Below are 14,993 nucleotides of genomic sequence, written 5' to 3'. Positions count from 1 at the left end.
TTATCACACCAAACTCATTCCAACACTGTTCACTAAAAAAGTGCTTTCAATTCTTCTATAAACTACTCTACATAAAGGAACAGGAAACAGATATTATAAGATTTACACACAACTAATGAGTCAAAAATAAATTATTAGTCATAATTACGAAGCTCATTTGAAATACGTTCATGAAAAGAGTGTGTTAAACTTGTTTTAGCAAAAAAGTGCATTTGTCTCCAAGCTACGTTCCTCTATATAATGAATAATGATAGTCACAGTATGTTATTGTGTAAACCCTGTCTGTTATTGATTAGGAATGATTGGGAACATAGTGATTGAATGGTGAATGTATATTTGCATAGTCTATCATATGACTTCCTTTTTACACTGCATGTGACGTCTAGTTGTCTCTGTACTGTGTGAAACTCTAAACATTATCAATATCTATAAAAGTCTCTGCACCAATACCATCAATACAAATTCCTGTATATTTGTCATACATGGTGATTAGAGTGATTCTGATTGATCTGGTCTTTCATTATAAGTAAGGAATGTCCAATTCTTGAGTCGATTACTTATCAAGACTCAAGACTCGCTGCAGGAATTCATCTTTCTTAGTGCAACTTAAAGTCCCTCTGCTATCAGATTTACCTTAGATCTAATTCCCAACTATTCCCTTGCTCTTCCCTAAGAAATTTACCCATAATTCCAGTGTTATTGGAGGTTTTTTCCCGTGCTTCCATTGTCAGATCTGCAATACCATCCAGCTCCTACATTAGTTCTACCTTCCTATAAACCTCTAAAAACTTGTCCAAACATGTGTGAGATCCATCTTGTTGAATGTCGTGGTCTTATCGCAGACTTAGCAACCATCGCTGCCATGACGACGGTGTTGTGTGGTTGCTAGGAAAGTCCGACTGAACATTAAAAGCATTACCAATAACCAATTCATGGAATGGTATACATATAGTATTAGTTAGTATCACAATGAATACTTTCTTCATAGATTTAGCATCATCTATAATCACCTGTAATATTTGTAGATATGAACTGATGCTGCTTTGAAGCCAATTCAAACTCTTACACAAGTACCGGTGTTGTGCCAAATTTTGTTTCCCCTATAAACTGTGTTTCCCCTGCTGGCGTGTCGTCACCTCGATTTCACACCCGGATAAAATAAAATAATTTCAGTTTTTGCGGAGTGATTTCCTGTCATACTGTAAAATGTTTTAAAAGTATTTCACAGGATTATAAAGAATGAGTGATCTTATTATCTCAAAACCACAAACGTCCATTGATTCTACAAGGAAGTTGCCAAGCTATAAATTAGTCTATTTGTCATTTATTAAGTGCATTTTCCCCCGTGATAATTTCCTTGTGACAAAACGACACAAAAGAACGACACGCCGCCAAGGGAAACGCATTTTTTCAAGGCTACAAATTTTCTCCCTGGTTGCCGGGTTACGCGTGCCCCTCCAGCGCCTGCAGCACGGCTCCGAAGACGGCGGCGACGGCCACGGCGCCCGGGTCGGGCAGCGTGAGCCGCTCCGCCGCGATGTAGCTGGCCCGCCCCGCCCGCGCCGTGAGGTCACGGGTCGCCTCCGCCCCCGACGCCGCTTTCTGGGGTGGAAAGAGTGAGTGCGGGAAGGGGAAAGAGGAAGAGGAAGAAGAAGAAGAAGAAGAAGTGAGAGACGATTCAGGTGTTAAGAGTTTCCCCTGGTGGGAATACGCTGCCAGATAAATACATGAATACATATAAAAATTTGATTTGAGAAAATGGTTGCTGGCATAGAAGTTTTATGCTTGTAACCAGGAAGGTCAGACCAGTTGAATCCCCGGATCTAATCATCCTCTCAAGTGCTGCCGTCATTTCTGGGCTTTTGGATTCTATTATTATTCCTTTTTTATTTTTCCACCTATGGTAAAAATTTTGGATCATGTTTGCCAATTGTTCTGTTCTTAAAATGGGTGAAATGATGTAAGAACTATAAGAAGAACAATGTAGAAATGACATATGACAAAGTTATTACATATTTTAACATGTTGCTGAATGTTTAAAAACTATTTTGATAACATCCATGTTTGCTTCTCATAAGGAATGAAATACTGGAATGCTAATGTAAGTATGGCTACAGATTTTTTACTTTTTTCATTGCAGCTTCAAAACCATCAGAATCCACCTCAACAAATATAGAAATGCAAAATCGAGGAACGCCCAAATGCAAAAAATCATCAAGATTACTGTTGGACATAAAGGTTAAAGGCATTTTCATTTTAATCCTCTATTCATTTTCTCTATTTGTTTTCTTGATCAAGGCACTTCAAGGCCATCAGCACCGATTTAAGGGAAAACTCATGATGGATTATTATTGAAGTTATCAGTTATTTTCAGGCCTATACTTACAAAATAATGACACTGTTAAGGATGCAACCATGTCTATTTCACATCATCAGTTATCTCTGTCATCTAATTGAATTGAGGTTTATAACATTGTAATGCAACAGCAGCCTGCAGTGCAGCCCTCTCTCCACCTGGGGGCGCTGCGGCCAGCTGTGCAACTATAATAAAAGCTTGTGTGCTGACACTGTGAGTGTGTTACTGTACCTGTACGGCAGCCTGAAGTACAGCCATCTCTCCACCAGGCGGCGCTGTGCTCAGCTTCATCAGCTCTTCCACCGCAGGGCACAGAGCGTCCAGCTGGAGAGGGGGAGGGACGGAGAAAAAGAGAGAGAATTAGGAAAAATCTAGGAAATATGAAGAAATATGAGAAAAAAAAGCAGGTATGTACGTTATATTAGAGACAGCAACTCTCTTTCTCACCATTGTTCTGTCACCTGGGTCGGCACCACCATACCTGCAAGACAGTAGACTTTTATTTATTTATCCTCTCACTTCTCCCATCTTAGTATTCAAAATGTAAAATTCCCAAACCAACAAACAACAAAATCAAACCAAAATTAACTGATTTTCCATTTTTCTATCTCTCCTTTTCTCTTTTTCAGGCCTCTTCTTCCAATCCATCAGTCTGTATTTCTAAAAAACTACAAATATCCTCTCTCTCTCTCTCTCTCTCACTCTCTCTGCCCGTCCCGCCACCCCTACCTCCTCATGGCCTGTGTCCCAGCATGCACTGCGTTGGCCCAGGCTGCGCCGTTGCTCCGCCCCTCAGTCACATGAGCAGCCGCCGCGGTCAGGAAGAGACTGTACAACTGAGAGAGACATGGAGAGTGTGTGTGCATGTGTGAAGATAGTTTAAGTGTGTATATGTGAGGGAGACAGAGAGAGGAAGAGTATGTAAGTGTGTGTGTGTGTGTGTGTGTGTGTGTGTGTGTGAAGGAGAGAAAGAAAGAGAAGGTACACTGTAAATGTGTGTGTGTGTATAAAAACTCTCTGTTAAATCCTAAACGATCAAACAAGCGTGGGAAACGTACCGCTCCCGAAGACCCGCCCATCTTCTCCTGCACCAATCCAGCGAGGACTGACAGCAGTTGCCCCGGGCAACCGGGGACCACATGACTCTGGAGCCACCCCTGAATGGCTAAGAGAGGATTTTCAAAAATGTGTGTTACATATTTTATGTATTGTATCTTTTTCTATCTTTGTTAGGCTGTTCATGCTGCGGCTCCACCCAGACACTGATTTAATGATTCATTGTGTGGGTGTGGATGTGCAGTGTGTGTGTGTGTTTCCTGTCCTACCTTTAGCAGCCTGTGCGTGTGTGTTCCCGCAGTCTCCGTCCCCGGCGGCTCGGTCCAGAGAGTTGAGTTCCTCCTGTCGCTCTAACAGAGTGGAGCAGATCTTCTCTAAAGCCTCACGCAGCACCGGGCTCAGCGGACCTGGGAGCAGAAAAACACACAAAACAAAGACAAATAGTTGTTTTTTTTAAATAGCCGGTTAGGAAATATTTGGAGAGCGGTTACCAATGGCTGCGAGTGACATGCCGCCATGTTGGAGGAGTGAGAGCAAAAGGAAAGATAATGTTATCGGCCCTGCATGGTGGATCCACTACAGAGGCTTTGCAGTTGCGTCACAAATCTCCATGCAGCCTCGTCTGGCTCCATCATGGAGGAACACTGGAGAACTGGCTGTGTGTAAATATGGCTAAATGTATAATAACCAAGCTACAGAAAAGGCTGCTGTGGTGTGGCTGTAGATCAATTCAGCAATGTTATAAGTAAAAGAAAGTAGTCTGATAAGGTGGATTTGTTTCTAAATGTAGTTCCTGTGACAGAGTCTTGTCTTTAGCTCTTGCCTCTTGTCTTTACTTCACTGCACTATGAGTTGTAGCTTGCAAAGCATCGGCTCATTTGATGTAAAAAAAAAGAAAATGTTAGTTTTGGGCTTTGTTAGCTAGCTTACTAGCCAGTAGACTAATTTAGTAAAGCAGCTGATATGAATGTTACTACTAGCCACTGCTAACGCTAATCAGATGTGTTTACAACAGGACAGCAGCAGGGATAGTTAGCTAAGTAGATGCTATGGTTAAGCTGACACTATCCAAACAATATCAGTGGTGAAATGATCAGTTCCCAGTCAGAAACAGCACAGAAATGATTGGCCAAGGGCTGAAGACCTCCAATATGGCCGCCAGAGGATGTGTTACGCCACGCGAAGCCTCCTGAAGGAAGGGGGAAAAGATCAAGGAGTTAAAAAGACTCAAGGAGGAAGAGGTGATAACGTTACAGTCTTTCCTTTTGCTGCCACTCCTCCAACATGGCGGCACGTCTCTCACAGCTGTCGGTCGCCGCTCTCTTTCCTAAAATTCGAACACAGAAAAACGCGCTTCTAACGTCTTTAATTCAAGATTTGTTTGAGCGTTTCCATTTTAGTGTGACGTTTCCATTTCCATCACGAGCAACACTGCTGAGTTAGTTTTACATTGCAAGTACCAGGACGTCCTGCGTGTCTCAAACCCACAGCTGTGTGAGTACATGGCAGCCTAAACACAAGCTCTACCAAGGCCAAAGCGACCGATCTAACCTTCAGAGTGTGTGTCGTCCTGCGGCCGTGTGCCCATGGCTGGAGGCTCTGCGGTGTAGTCGCGTCCGCTCACACACACACTGCTGAGGTTGGGCCAGGCTGGGGCGCCGGTCTGAGCGTCTGGACGGGACAGGAGAGGGTCAATACAGTGTGTGTGTCTGCTCTGTGTGTGTGTGTGTGTGATTGTATATGATTGAGTGTATATGTGTGTGTACAGTGTCTATGTGTTTGTGTGTGTGTGTGTGTATTCTCACCAAACAGCCTCAGTATTTCCCGGTCGGCCCTCATCAGAGTCAGCGACACTCCCGCCATCTCCAGTGACGTCATGAACGAGCCCGACATCGCCCTGGCAACCACCAGTCCACGCCCCTCTGTCACCATGGAGACCACCAATCACATTCCACAACAACCACAGAGAGGTTTACAAGTTAAGAGAGGCCTTAAGGTCAAACTAAGGTTAAACTTTCTGAAGAAGATTTGAGTGTTTCCTTCAGTTTGACAATTTAGAAAGAATTCATTAGTAATTAGAAAAAGTTTAAATATATTTAGAATTTGAGTACTTGCAGCTAAAGCAATTCATTTCTTAGCAAAAATAAGCTAAGGGTTTTGACAGGACAAGCACACACACACACACACACACACACACACACACACCTTACCCAGACAGATGATGGCAGCTCTAGTGACCACAGCCATCTCCAGACAAGACAGAGCTCCAAGGTTGTTCACACACACAACCAGACTGTCTCCTGTGTGTAGGAAGAAGAGAGGGTGAACACACACACACACACACACACACACACACATGCACACACGCACACACACACATGAAGAATTCAAATTATGCAGAGCAAACAATGATTGCATACAAAAAAATGACACACACACACGGACATATGCACACATATTTACAGTACCTGATTTCAGAGGCAGATGTGATTGGCTGTCGGGGTTGGTCATGTGATCTATCATGGTCTTCACCACCTCATCTGCAGATGCCACCTGGATGACAGGAATAAATGAAAGACACAAAGAAAAAAAAGGAAAAAGAAACAAAATACTAAATGGAAAAGAGGAAGAAGTATGTATAAATGAGGTAACATAAATGGTATGATTTAGGCCTCTATTGAGCTGTGATTGGCTGAATTTGAACCTCCTAACCTTTGACCTCTTGATGCCAGGTTCACCATGGATTCCTGAAGAGAAGAGCAGATGAAGATGAAGATTTGAATGCAGTATCCATCCATCCATCCGTCCCATCAGCCATCTTTCCATCTCACTCTTGCCTATTTCTCTCTATCTCTCACTCTTGTTCCACCTTCTTTCTTTCCCTCATCCATCCCATTCCTCCTCTCTCCATCTCCATCCATCCATCCATCTATCCATCCATCCCTCCATCCCTCCCTCACCCAGTCCCAGCTCCATGTCTCCTGGTGGCAGCTCAAATGAAGGCAGGCAGCCTGGAACACTGCATGGAGACAGACTCACCCCAAGTGTACCTGGCAGAGGAGAACACACACACACACACACGCACACACACGCACACACACACACACACAGCGACAAAATGTATAATGAAAGGTATCTCATAGCCGCCCAGCAGTAAGGAATGAGCCAACAGATGGAGACTCACCAATCCCCTTCAACACCTCTGTCACCTTGGTAACAATCTGGTCCAATGAGCAGCCTTCTTCTGCGAGTGCTCCTGCCAGCTGGTGACAAGACGAGGTGTAATTACATTTTTAAAGGCACTTATGCAAAATTGCCTCGCGCAGCGTTAACGTAGCTCTTGTGCAAAATGATTTTCTAACATACAAAAATAAGTTTGTTCACTTTGGCCTTGTAAATGAAATGTTGTTGTTTACCTTGTGTATGAAGACGGTGCCACACAAGCCCCTCCTGCCGGCCTTACTGGGCCGGTCGAAGGCACAGTCCTCGGCAACTATCACCATGTCGACAGCGACGCCGTGGTTACGGGCCTGCTCAGCCGCCAGTCCGAAGTTGAGGCGGTCGCCGGTGTAGTTCTTCACTATGAGGAGAACCCCAGAGGCTCCTGGGTGGGTGGGGTGAGGGGGGTTATTCGTTTCTGATTTAACCTTTATTTAAGCAGCTAAGTCTCTTCTTATTCTTATTAAGAATCTCTTTTTCAAGAGAGACCTGGCTAAGAAAACAGCATCAAGACAAACATAAAAGATACCTGTATTAGGAAAGTTTGGATTGGTTGAATTGTGGAGTTTGGAAATTCCTGCACATGTGAAACTTAAGATACTTTGACACAATAAGGTGTTTTGCCAAGATTACTTTTGTGACATTATGATTCCTTTCTTTATATGCAACAATTCGTTCACAAAGTTAGGTAAATAAACAGCCACACATGCGCCATACATACCCTTAAAACATGCATACATAGTAGATCAACACACCAAAAACCCTCAGAAACTCAAAAACTAGGCAAACCCCTCCCACCCACCCACAGTACCTGCGTTGTGCAGAGAAAGGATCGCAGCCAGGATGCTGGCAGGAGGAGGAGAGGCGAAGACTCCACCTGCTACTGCTGCTGACAGCATGCCACTACCAATATAACCTGCAGACAGAGGGAGGGGGGAGAGGGGGGGCGGGGTGAGGGAAAGAGAGGAAAGATAAAGAAAATGCAAGATGAAAGATGAGACAATTAAAGGTGCTCTGTGTAGCATTTTGAAACATCAATATATCATTGTCAAATCAATTGTGATACCTTAGAATAATCACCGTAAACAAATGAGAGCATGGTGGAGTCGACTGTTCTCCTCTATCTCACAGCAGTAGTATTGTTAGCTCTAGTGTTTCTCCACATTAAGACTACATTTCCCATCAGCCCCGTTGCTTCCTGCCCCCCCCCTCCCTGAAGAGGATCAACATGTTGGAAGTGATTTCTCCATCTTCCTTTCCCTCCTTCCACCATCTGCTGCCAGAAACTCTTTCAGCTTTAGCTCCGTTTGCTCTGGAAGAACAGAACCTCTTCCTGTTTTGTGCCGTAAAGCGATCCAGCAGATTTCCCTCCAGATCCACCAGGTGGAGAAACTATGGAGGATGCAGAGTAGAGGCTGATGGAGGCTGACAGGCTGCTCAGTGACGGTCTGGTTTGTTTACGGTAATTATACTAATGTCTCTAAATTAATGTGGTGATGATTTACTGATGTTGAAATGCTACACCTAGCTCCTTTAATTAGTAAAATACAGAACTCAAGTGGTACCTGCGTGGGCCGGCTCGTGTCCCGACCCTCCTCCGGACAGCAGGGCCACTCTGCCCCTCAGGCGGTGCAGGTCGGACCGGAGCGTCACTCTGTGGCCCCGCAGCAGAGACAGACCCCCGCTGGACCGGACCACGCCGCACAACGCCTCGTCCACACAGCGGTCCACCGAGTTCAGCAGCTTCCTCTGAGGCTGAGCAGAGAGAGAGAGAGAGAGAGAGAGAGAGAGAGAGAGAGAGAGAGAGAGAGAGAGGATGAACAGATGCACAGGCACTGGACTTCGATACAAGTTGTGTGTGTCAAGTTCTTGAGGTCAGGGTACATGTTCGAGAGAGAGAGAGAGAGAGAGAGAGAGAGAGAGAGAGAGAGAGAGAGAGAGAGAGAGAGAGACCATGTGTGTCTTTCTGTGTGTGAGACTATGTGTGTGTGTGTGTGTGAGAGAGAGAGAGAGACAGAGAGAGAGCTAAGAAAATCGAACACACACCTATACAGTGGTGTGTGTGTGAGAGAGCATTCAAATTCTAAAAAAAAACTTTATTGTCACATTTCAAGCAACAATACAAACACTGTGAAACACATATTTCAAAACACATACCATACAGAGAGAGAGAGAGAGAGAGAGAGAGCTCAGCACACATCTACCCAGTGGTGTGTGTGTGTGTGTGTGTGTGTGTGTGTGTGTGTGTGTGTGTGTCTGTCAGTGACACAGCCATAGACGGACATCAATTACAGTCTACACACAGTGTAAGTTTACATAAGCTGCATAATAAAGTTTTAATTGCAACCACAATGCAGCATAAAACGTGAATTGCTGCACTTTCCCACTTCATTTATCTCTGCATGGACTCTGATCTCTACAGATGACAAGTGGGCAGAGCAATGCTAACTCAACCAAGCCGAAAATCATTGATATTCTTCATGTCAGCACTTTATTTACTATCAAACAAATGTATTGATCAATGCACGTCACTATAGTGTTCTCTATTTTAGTATTAAATTAGTTTTTACCTCCATTCTTCACTTGCTTTTCCCTGGTTCTTTTACCTTCCGACTGCAGGTTGGAACAACAGCGTCAAGTCAGGCGGATTTAGCCAGACCGGAAGTGATGTAATTTCGCCTACAAAATAAAAGCATAGAATAAACCACTTTTGAAAAACAAGATTAATCAGCTATTGTAAGGGGGTTGCAGAAAAACAAAAGTCGTAGAAAAACATTGAGTGGCGTCATTATGTTAAATATGGAGTGAAATTATAGCTGAAAAAGTGTTACAAAAATCTAACTTTATATTTATGGTGAGGTTCGTCAGTGAGGGTTTTATTTTGAAAGTCTGACAGGAAGTGTTATGTTTTCCAGTTTTATTTTCTAACTTGCTTGACTCTGGTGGTTGAAATGCCAGACACTCCCATCTTTTGTTTCTGGTAAACGGATAAAATTTGTGTGTGTGTGTGTGTGTGTGTGTGTGTGTGTGTGTGTGTGTCAAGGAGCTCCCATTTGACATGAAAATAGATTTTGGACCCTAAGAAGATTTTTGATGCTAGATATGACAGTTGGGCCAGTGAAACCTTACCACAGTTATAAGACAATAGAGAGTGAAATAGTAGCAAAATCAACCAATGAATATAATAAATGCCAACTTAGGTAAAGGTGTGTTGTGACCTGGAAATTAATTCATTTTAACCTCAGTATTGTCACTACACTTCAAAATGTGCTGAGCTAGTGAACTCAAAATTGATGTGCCTGATGAAGTCGGCTAGGTAATAAAGTAGGCTGTATTGACCAGCTCTGTTCACACCTTCCTTATACCAGAATTTTGGTTTGCTATGTTGAAGAGTTTAAAACAATCTCAAATCAGCAAGTGGATTCTCATTTGTTTTAACCAAAAGTTTTATCACAGACAACCAAATCGGGGCAGGTCTGCCTTATGAGAGACATGAAGAATTTGCTAATGGTAGGCTGCTGGTGACCCTGAATAAGAATAAGCAGGTTAAGAAAATGAATGAATGAATGAATGTATGGATGAATGTATGGATGAATGAATGAATGAATGAATGAATGAATGGATGAATGGATGAATGAAGTCTATCTCACTGTAACTGTACTGTCCTGTATGACAGCACTGGCCTCTGAAATATAATCAGTTTATTGCATAGTGCATTAGCTTGTATTTATAAATCAACAGGTCAGTATGCACTGAATCAGAAATTTATCCTCAAATACTTGAGTGCCAAACTAAATGAAAAGCTGCTGGACACAGATACCTACACAACACAGCTGTCTGACTCCACTCGCTCAGTTAAAATCGTTGCTAGAAGGAACTCTTCAAACACCCCCCCTCTCTTCTGTTTCTCAACAGGGAAACTCCGCTCACTCGGGCTGCTGAGTAACAACAACAAACCAACCCTACGGTTTCTTCTGCATGACGCACGGAGCCAGTCGGTTCAGCTCGGCACCAGAACAACATGCAGGATGGCGAGTGTGGAGACAGCCGCCGAACATGAACGGATCCTCCGGGAGATCGAGAGCACCGACACCAACTGTATCGGGCCGACCCTCCGGTAAGACCCCGGGGACTGACCCGGTAGCCCCCGTGAAACTAGTTGTATGCGCGGCGTTAGCCTCAAGTTAGGCTACCAACTGAGAGAGTGGGGCTAGCTGTTACTAGCGTCAAGTTAGCGACTCATTCGGGAGAGGGCTTGCTCAAAACTTTAACGTACATGCGTCCATTGTCGGACAGCTAGCCGGCTAACTTTAGCAAACGTAAAATCTAGCTAACTGACATAATGGACAATGTTGTCAAAGCTTACACAGTGAGTCCAGCCTGTCTGGGCTGGCTAAACGGTGTACGATTGAGAGCTGACTTATAGCTTTTTCACTAAACTTTGTCAACTTGTCCAGTGGTATTTGATGACTTTAGCTAACGTTAGCTAGCTAATTGACATTCTGGTCACTGGTGTCAGAGCTTACACAGGGAGTCGAGCCTGTCTCTGGTGGCTAAACGCTCTCTGCTTGACAGCTGGCTTTTTAGCTTTATTACCAAACTTGGCCAACTTATCTGGTGGAGTTTTGGTAGCATTAGCTAAGGATAGCTAGCCTGCTAGGTGGTTAGCAACAGCTCTAAGCTTGCCATCATATAGTGGTGTGTCAACAGAAGTGTCAAGTGCAGCAGTGACTGTCAAACCCCACCTCTGGGTGTACAATGAATGTTAAGCCCAGTTCAGTTCAGAGACTCCAGGGGGAATTTGGTTTGCAAAGTGAAATCACCACATCATGCACCATAGAGGAGAACATCAGTTGATGCTGTCAGCTGTTGAATGTTTATGAATGTTATGACTGTTGACAGATAATCAGGAGTTGGCCCATAACAGTTGCCAATGGAAACTGTACTTACAGAGTACATTCAGTCTGATTGAAACTAACAGTAGCTCTGTTCATTTTGGTGTGTGTGTGTGTCACTGCACTATGGTCATCCTAACTGACAGTGGCAGCTCTATGGTTTCACATCCTCTTTGTGCCTTTGGGAGGTTGCCTTGATTCAGCATTTCTTCACCCATGGGTCAGGACCTAAAATGGCTCACAGCCATTTCTGGTTGGCTTTAGTAGGAGGAATTCCCTTCAAAAACGTGCTATATCCATTTTAGAGTAATAATTTCTTGGAGGTTGTCATGCAATACTCCCAAAATGCACAGGACAAGTCTGTGAAAGTGTTTTCATTTTGTTGACTTATGTTACTGACTGTCATTTTGAAAAGTACCCTGATTTGTTTTTGTGCTATCAATCAGTGCGTAAGAGTAGGCTTCACTTCAGTCAAAAGGTGAATATCTTATTTTGGAACGAAACTCGTCATGGCCCCCCACTGCTGCGTGGATGTAGGAGAAACGCTGTCGTAAAGTAATTGGCCAGTGAAGAAGAAACGTGTCCTTGGCCTGCAGTCTTTGCTGTTTCATTGTCCAGAGAGGAAATTGGCAGTGAATGAACAGGGAAATACAGCAGAGGAACAGGGCTGCTGCAGGCCTGTCAAAGGTGTGCGTGTGTTTACATTTGCGTATGTGTTTTCTTTTAGTCTCTCTCTTGTCTCTCTCCTCTTTGTCGCTCTCTCTGTTGACTATATTGTGGCACTCCCCTCCTCATAGTCGAGCCTATTTGAGCTTGTTATTTAGGCTAATTAGTTGCCTTTTTAGGAGTTTAGTGCAAGTGAAATGAAGTGTGTGTGTGTGTGCGTGTGTTTTCTTGTCCTCTCAAAAGCCTGTTGCTGTATTACTTGACAGCTTTGTGTGACACCTATGGCTGCCACATTCTCCTGTGTGTGTGTGTGTGTGTGTGTGTGTGTGTGTGTGTGTGTGTGTGTGTGTGTGTGCAGTGCCTTGGTCAGTGACTCAGGCAGGCAGCAAAACCTCTCTCTCTCTCTCTCTCTCTCTCTCTCTCACACTCACACTCACACACACACACACACACACACACAGGCAGACAGAAAGACATACACACCACTGTGTGATGTTTCATCTCTTCCAGCCTCGACTTCCCGTCCGACTGTGGCTCAGTATTTCCACTCTAACCAACACACACACACACACACACACACACGTATAATAACTCAGTTTATTTTCGGAACTGTCAATTAGCTCATTGGCTACATTTAGCCTAGAGGGACGTTTAAAAGAGAGAGGATTTTATAGGAAGATAATAAAAATATCAAAGGATCTAGGCTAAAAATGGCCAAGGATGCAACTGTCAATTCCAAAATAAATTTTTGGTGTGTGTGAGAAAGAGAGTGTGACAGCTTCCTGTTTCACTATACTGAGCTCTATCAGAACAAAACAAACAGCTCCACTTATTTTTTTTAATCACTTATCAGCCAAAAATAACTTGAAACCTTTTTTAATTCCTGCTCTTGTAAGCACACGTTCTTCAGAGACGACAAAAAAATGTCCTCGGAAAATTCTCTGTAGCTCTCTTTTCCTGTTCTGTTATTACAGAGATAGACTACATTAAAATAATGAATAAAAATAATGAATGAGACATTTGTTGGCTTGAATGTTGGTGTGGTTTAGCTGTGGCTGGTAAATATCAATTCTACTTGTCACTTTGGTAAGTAGTAGCTTGTCATCAATCATTTTTTTTCTGTTCTAAAAATACCATTTTGGCAGCTAACTAGTTGAGGTGTGTTTTGTTTTACTTGCCAAACACAGCAGGTTCAGAAGTTAGTTGGCAGTGAAGTTAGTTTGCATTTACTGCAATTTTCTATTTTATTTTTTATGACTGTTTAAAGGAAATTTTCAATTTTCTCTGCATGTCGTCCTCTGAGCTTTTCCTTTTACCTTTTGTTTTGGTTTTAGTTAGTTAGCTTATTTGCTCAGTAATAAAACACAGAGGCAAAGTTTATAAAAAAAAGAGTGATAAAATGATGATAAAAGAAACACTAGCCTAATTTGTGCAGGAGAGAATTAAAAGAGGAGGGGATATAGGAGTAATAATAGTTATTTATAAAACTACAACTAGTTTGCTTAATTTTTTATATAGTAGCCATATTTTCAAACATAATGATCATAATGTTCAGCCCTCCACCAACACCCATTTCCAACTCACCCCAGTGAGTATACCATGTAAGCCTCTTCAGAAGCCAGGAAAAAACAGGTAGTCAGTGTGTTGGCTGTGCTGTGTGTGTGTGTGTGTGTGTGTGTGTGTGTGTGTGTGTGTGTGTTGCAACAGTATACAGGTCTAGGCTTGCTGCAGCATTCCTCTCCCTGACAGCAGAGTAAGTCAGGATAGATCTGACAGGACCAGGACTAGGCTAATCAATCAGCCAGCTCCCTCAGGTGCACACTGTATATTCACCTAAAGAGGGAAACACCCCAAAAACCTATACTAATCAATCAGGCGAGTCCCTCAGCTTAGATTGACTTTAGGGTGGAATGTAGAATATTCTATATCCGTATCTCACAGGCCAAAGGCTAATCAATAAGGTTACTTGCTTAAAAGCAGCCACATTCTGATTTTTTATTTTCCCCATCACATGTGACTCAGATCTGATGTTTTCAATTCAGTGTAGCTGCATAAAGTCTCATTTTTGTCATTTCTGATCTGGACCACATGGCGCACAAAACCGGATCCCGAGGCATGGAAACTACATGCGATTTTGTATTTGAACATTTCTATTTGTGCCAGCGGTCAATCTGCCAGGACGATAAGTAAATCTTGCGTCTTTCACCTGAGACAGCGGTCATGATTTGGTTGCCACGGCAGCTTGGCCGAGCGGCGCTGGCACGGAGGACAACGAGACACAACAATGGAAAAAGAAAACCAAAACGCCGGGGAGACGCCTCGGTCCAGTCAGAACTGGAAGACACGCAACTCAACCGGAGTGTGTTCGAAATGAGAGAGAGAAGCGTAGCTAGAAAAACAGATGGGATGCCTGTAGTTATTGTTACTCTGTTCTTTCAACATCACTGGCAGTTCACTTTGTATTGGATATGGGTTCCATCCTAAAACAGATATGAACAGTGCTGAAGCGATTAGTCGAGCGAGAGAAAATCACTTGCTTATAATGTTGATAATCGGTTAATCGTTTTAGTCATTTATCAATTAAAAATATGCTAAGATTTGCTGCTTTTCTCCGTTTCATATCATTATAAAATGAATACTTTGGGTTTTTTTTGGCTGCTGGTCAAACTAAGTAAGCAATCTGAAGAATCACTTTGGGCTCTGGGAACTTGTGATGGGCATTTGTCATTATTTTTGACATTTTATAGACTGAATGATTAATTGAAAAGTAATCAATATATTAATCTATGATGAAAAGAATT

General features: G+C 43.1%; 2 protein-coding genes across 3 annotated transcripts in view; one reads left to right on the top strand and one right to left on the bottom strand.

Moving 5' to 3' along the window:
- Positions 1 to 40: 40 nt before the first annotated feature.
- On the bottom strand, positions 41 to 9,207 carry tkfc (triokinase/FMN cyclase). The gene is made up of 17 exons (XM_071911290.2): positions 9,202 to 9,207; positions 8,197 to 8,386; positions 7,443 to 7,547; positions 6,829 to 7,016; positions 6,597 to 6,675; positions 6,373 to 6,462; positions 6,125 to 6,159; positions 5,881 to 5,965; positions 5,623 to 5,712; positions 5,218 to 5,334; positions 4,964 to 5,083; positions 3,682 to 3,819; positions 3,415 to 3,521; positions 3,086 to 3,192; positions 2,804 to 2,837; positions 2,588 to 2,680; positions 41 to 1,602 (listed from the first exon to the last, which is right to left on the bottom strand). Exons 1-17 carry the CDS (start codon positions 9,205 to 9,207, stop codon positions 1,444 to 1,446), a joined length of 1,743 nt encoding a protein of 580 aa, XP_071767391.2. The 3' UTR covers positions 41 to 1,443.
- A 1,422-nt stretch (positions 9,208 to 10,629) lies between these two features.
- Positions 10,630 to 14,993, top strand: part of exoc6b (exocyst complex component 6B) — a 106,900-nt gene continuing 102,536 nt past the window's right edge. For both annotated transcript variants that reach the window (XM_078291694.1, XM_078291695.1), the window contains exon 1: positions 10,630 to 10,748. In XM_078291694.1, the coding sequence (XP_078147820.1) occupies positions 10,660 to 10,748 (89 nt within the window). In that variant the 5' untranslated portion in view covers positions 10,630 to 10,659. The remainder of the gene's footprint in view (positions 10,749 to 14,993) is intronic.

The sequence above is a fragment of the Centroberyx gerrardi genome, chromosome 23 (assembly GCF_048128805.1).
Source record: "Centroberyx gerrardi isolate f3 chromosome 23, fCenGer3.hap1.cur.20231027, whole genome shotgun sequence".
Lineage (NCBI taxonomy): Eukaryota > Metazoa > Chordata > Actinopteri > Beryciformes > Berycidae > Centroberyx > Centroberyx gerrardi.
The sequence above is the reverse complement of the archived record's forward strand: the minus strand, read 5'-3'. Positions and strand labels throughout refer to the sequence as shown.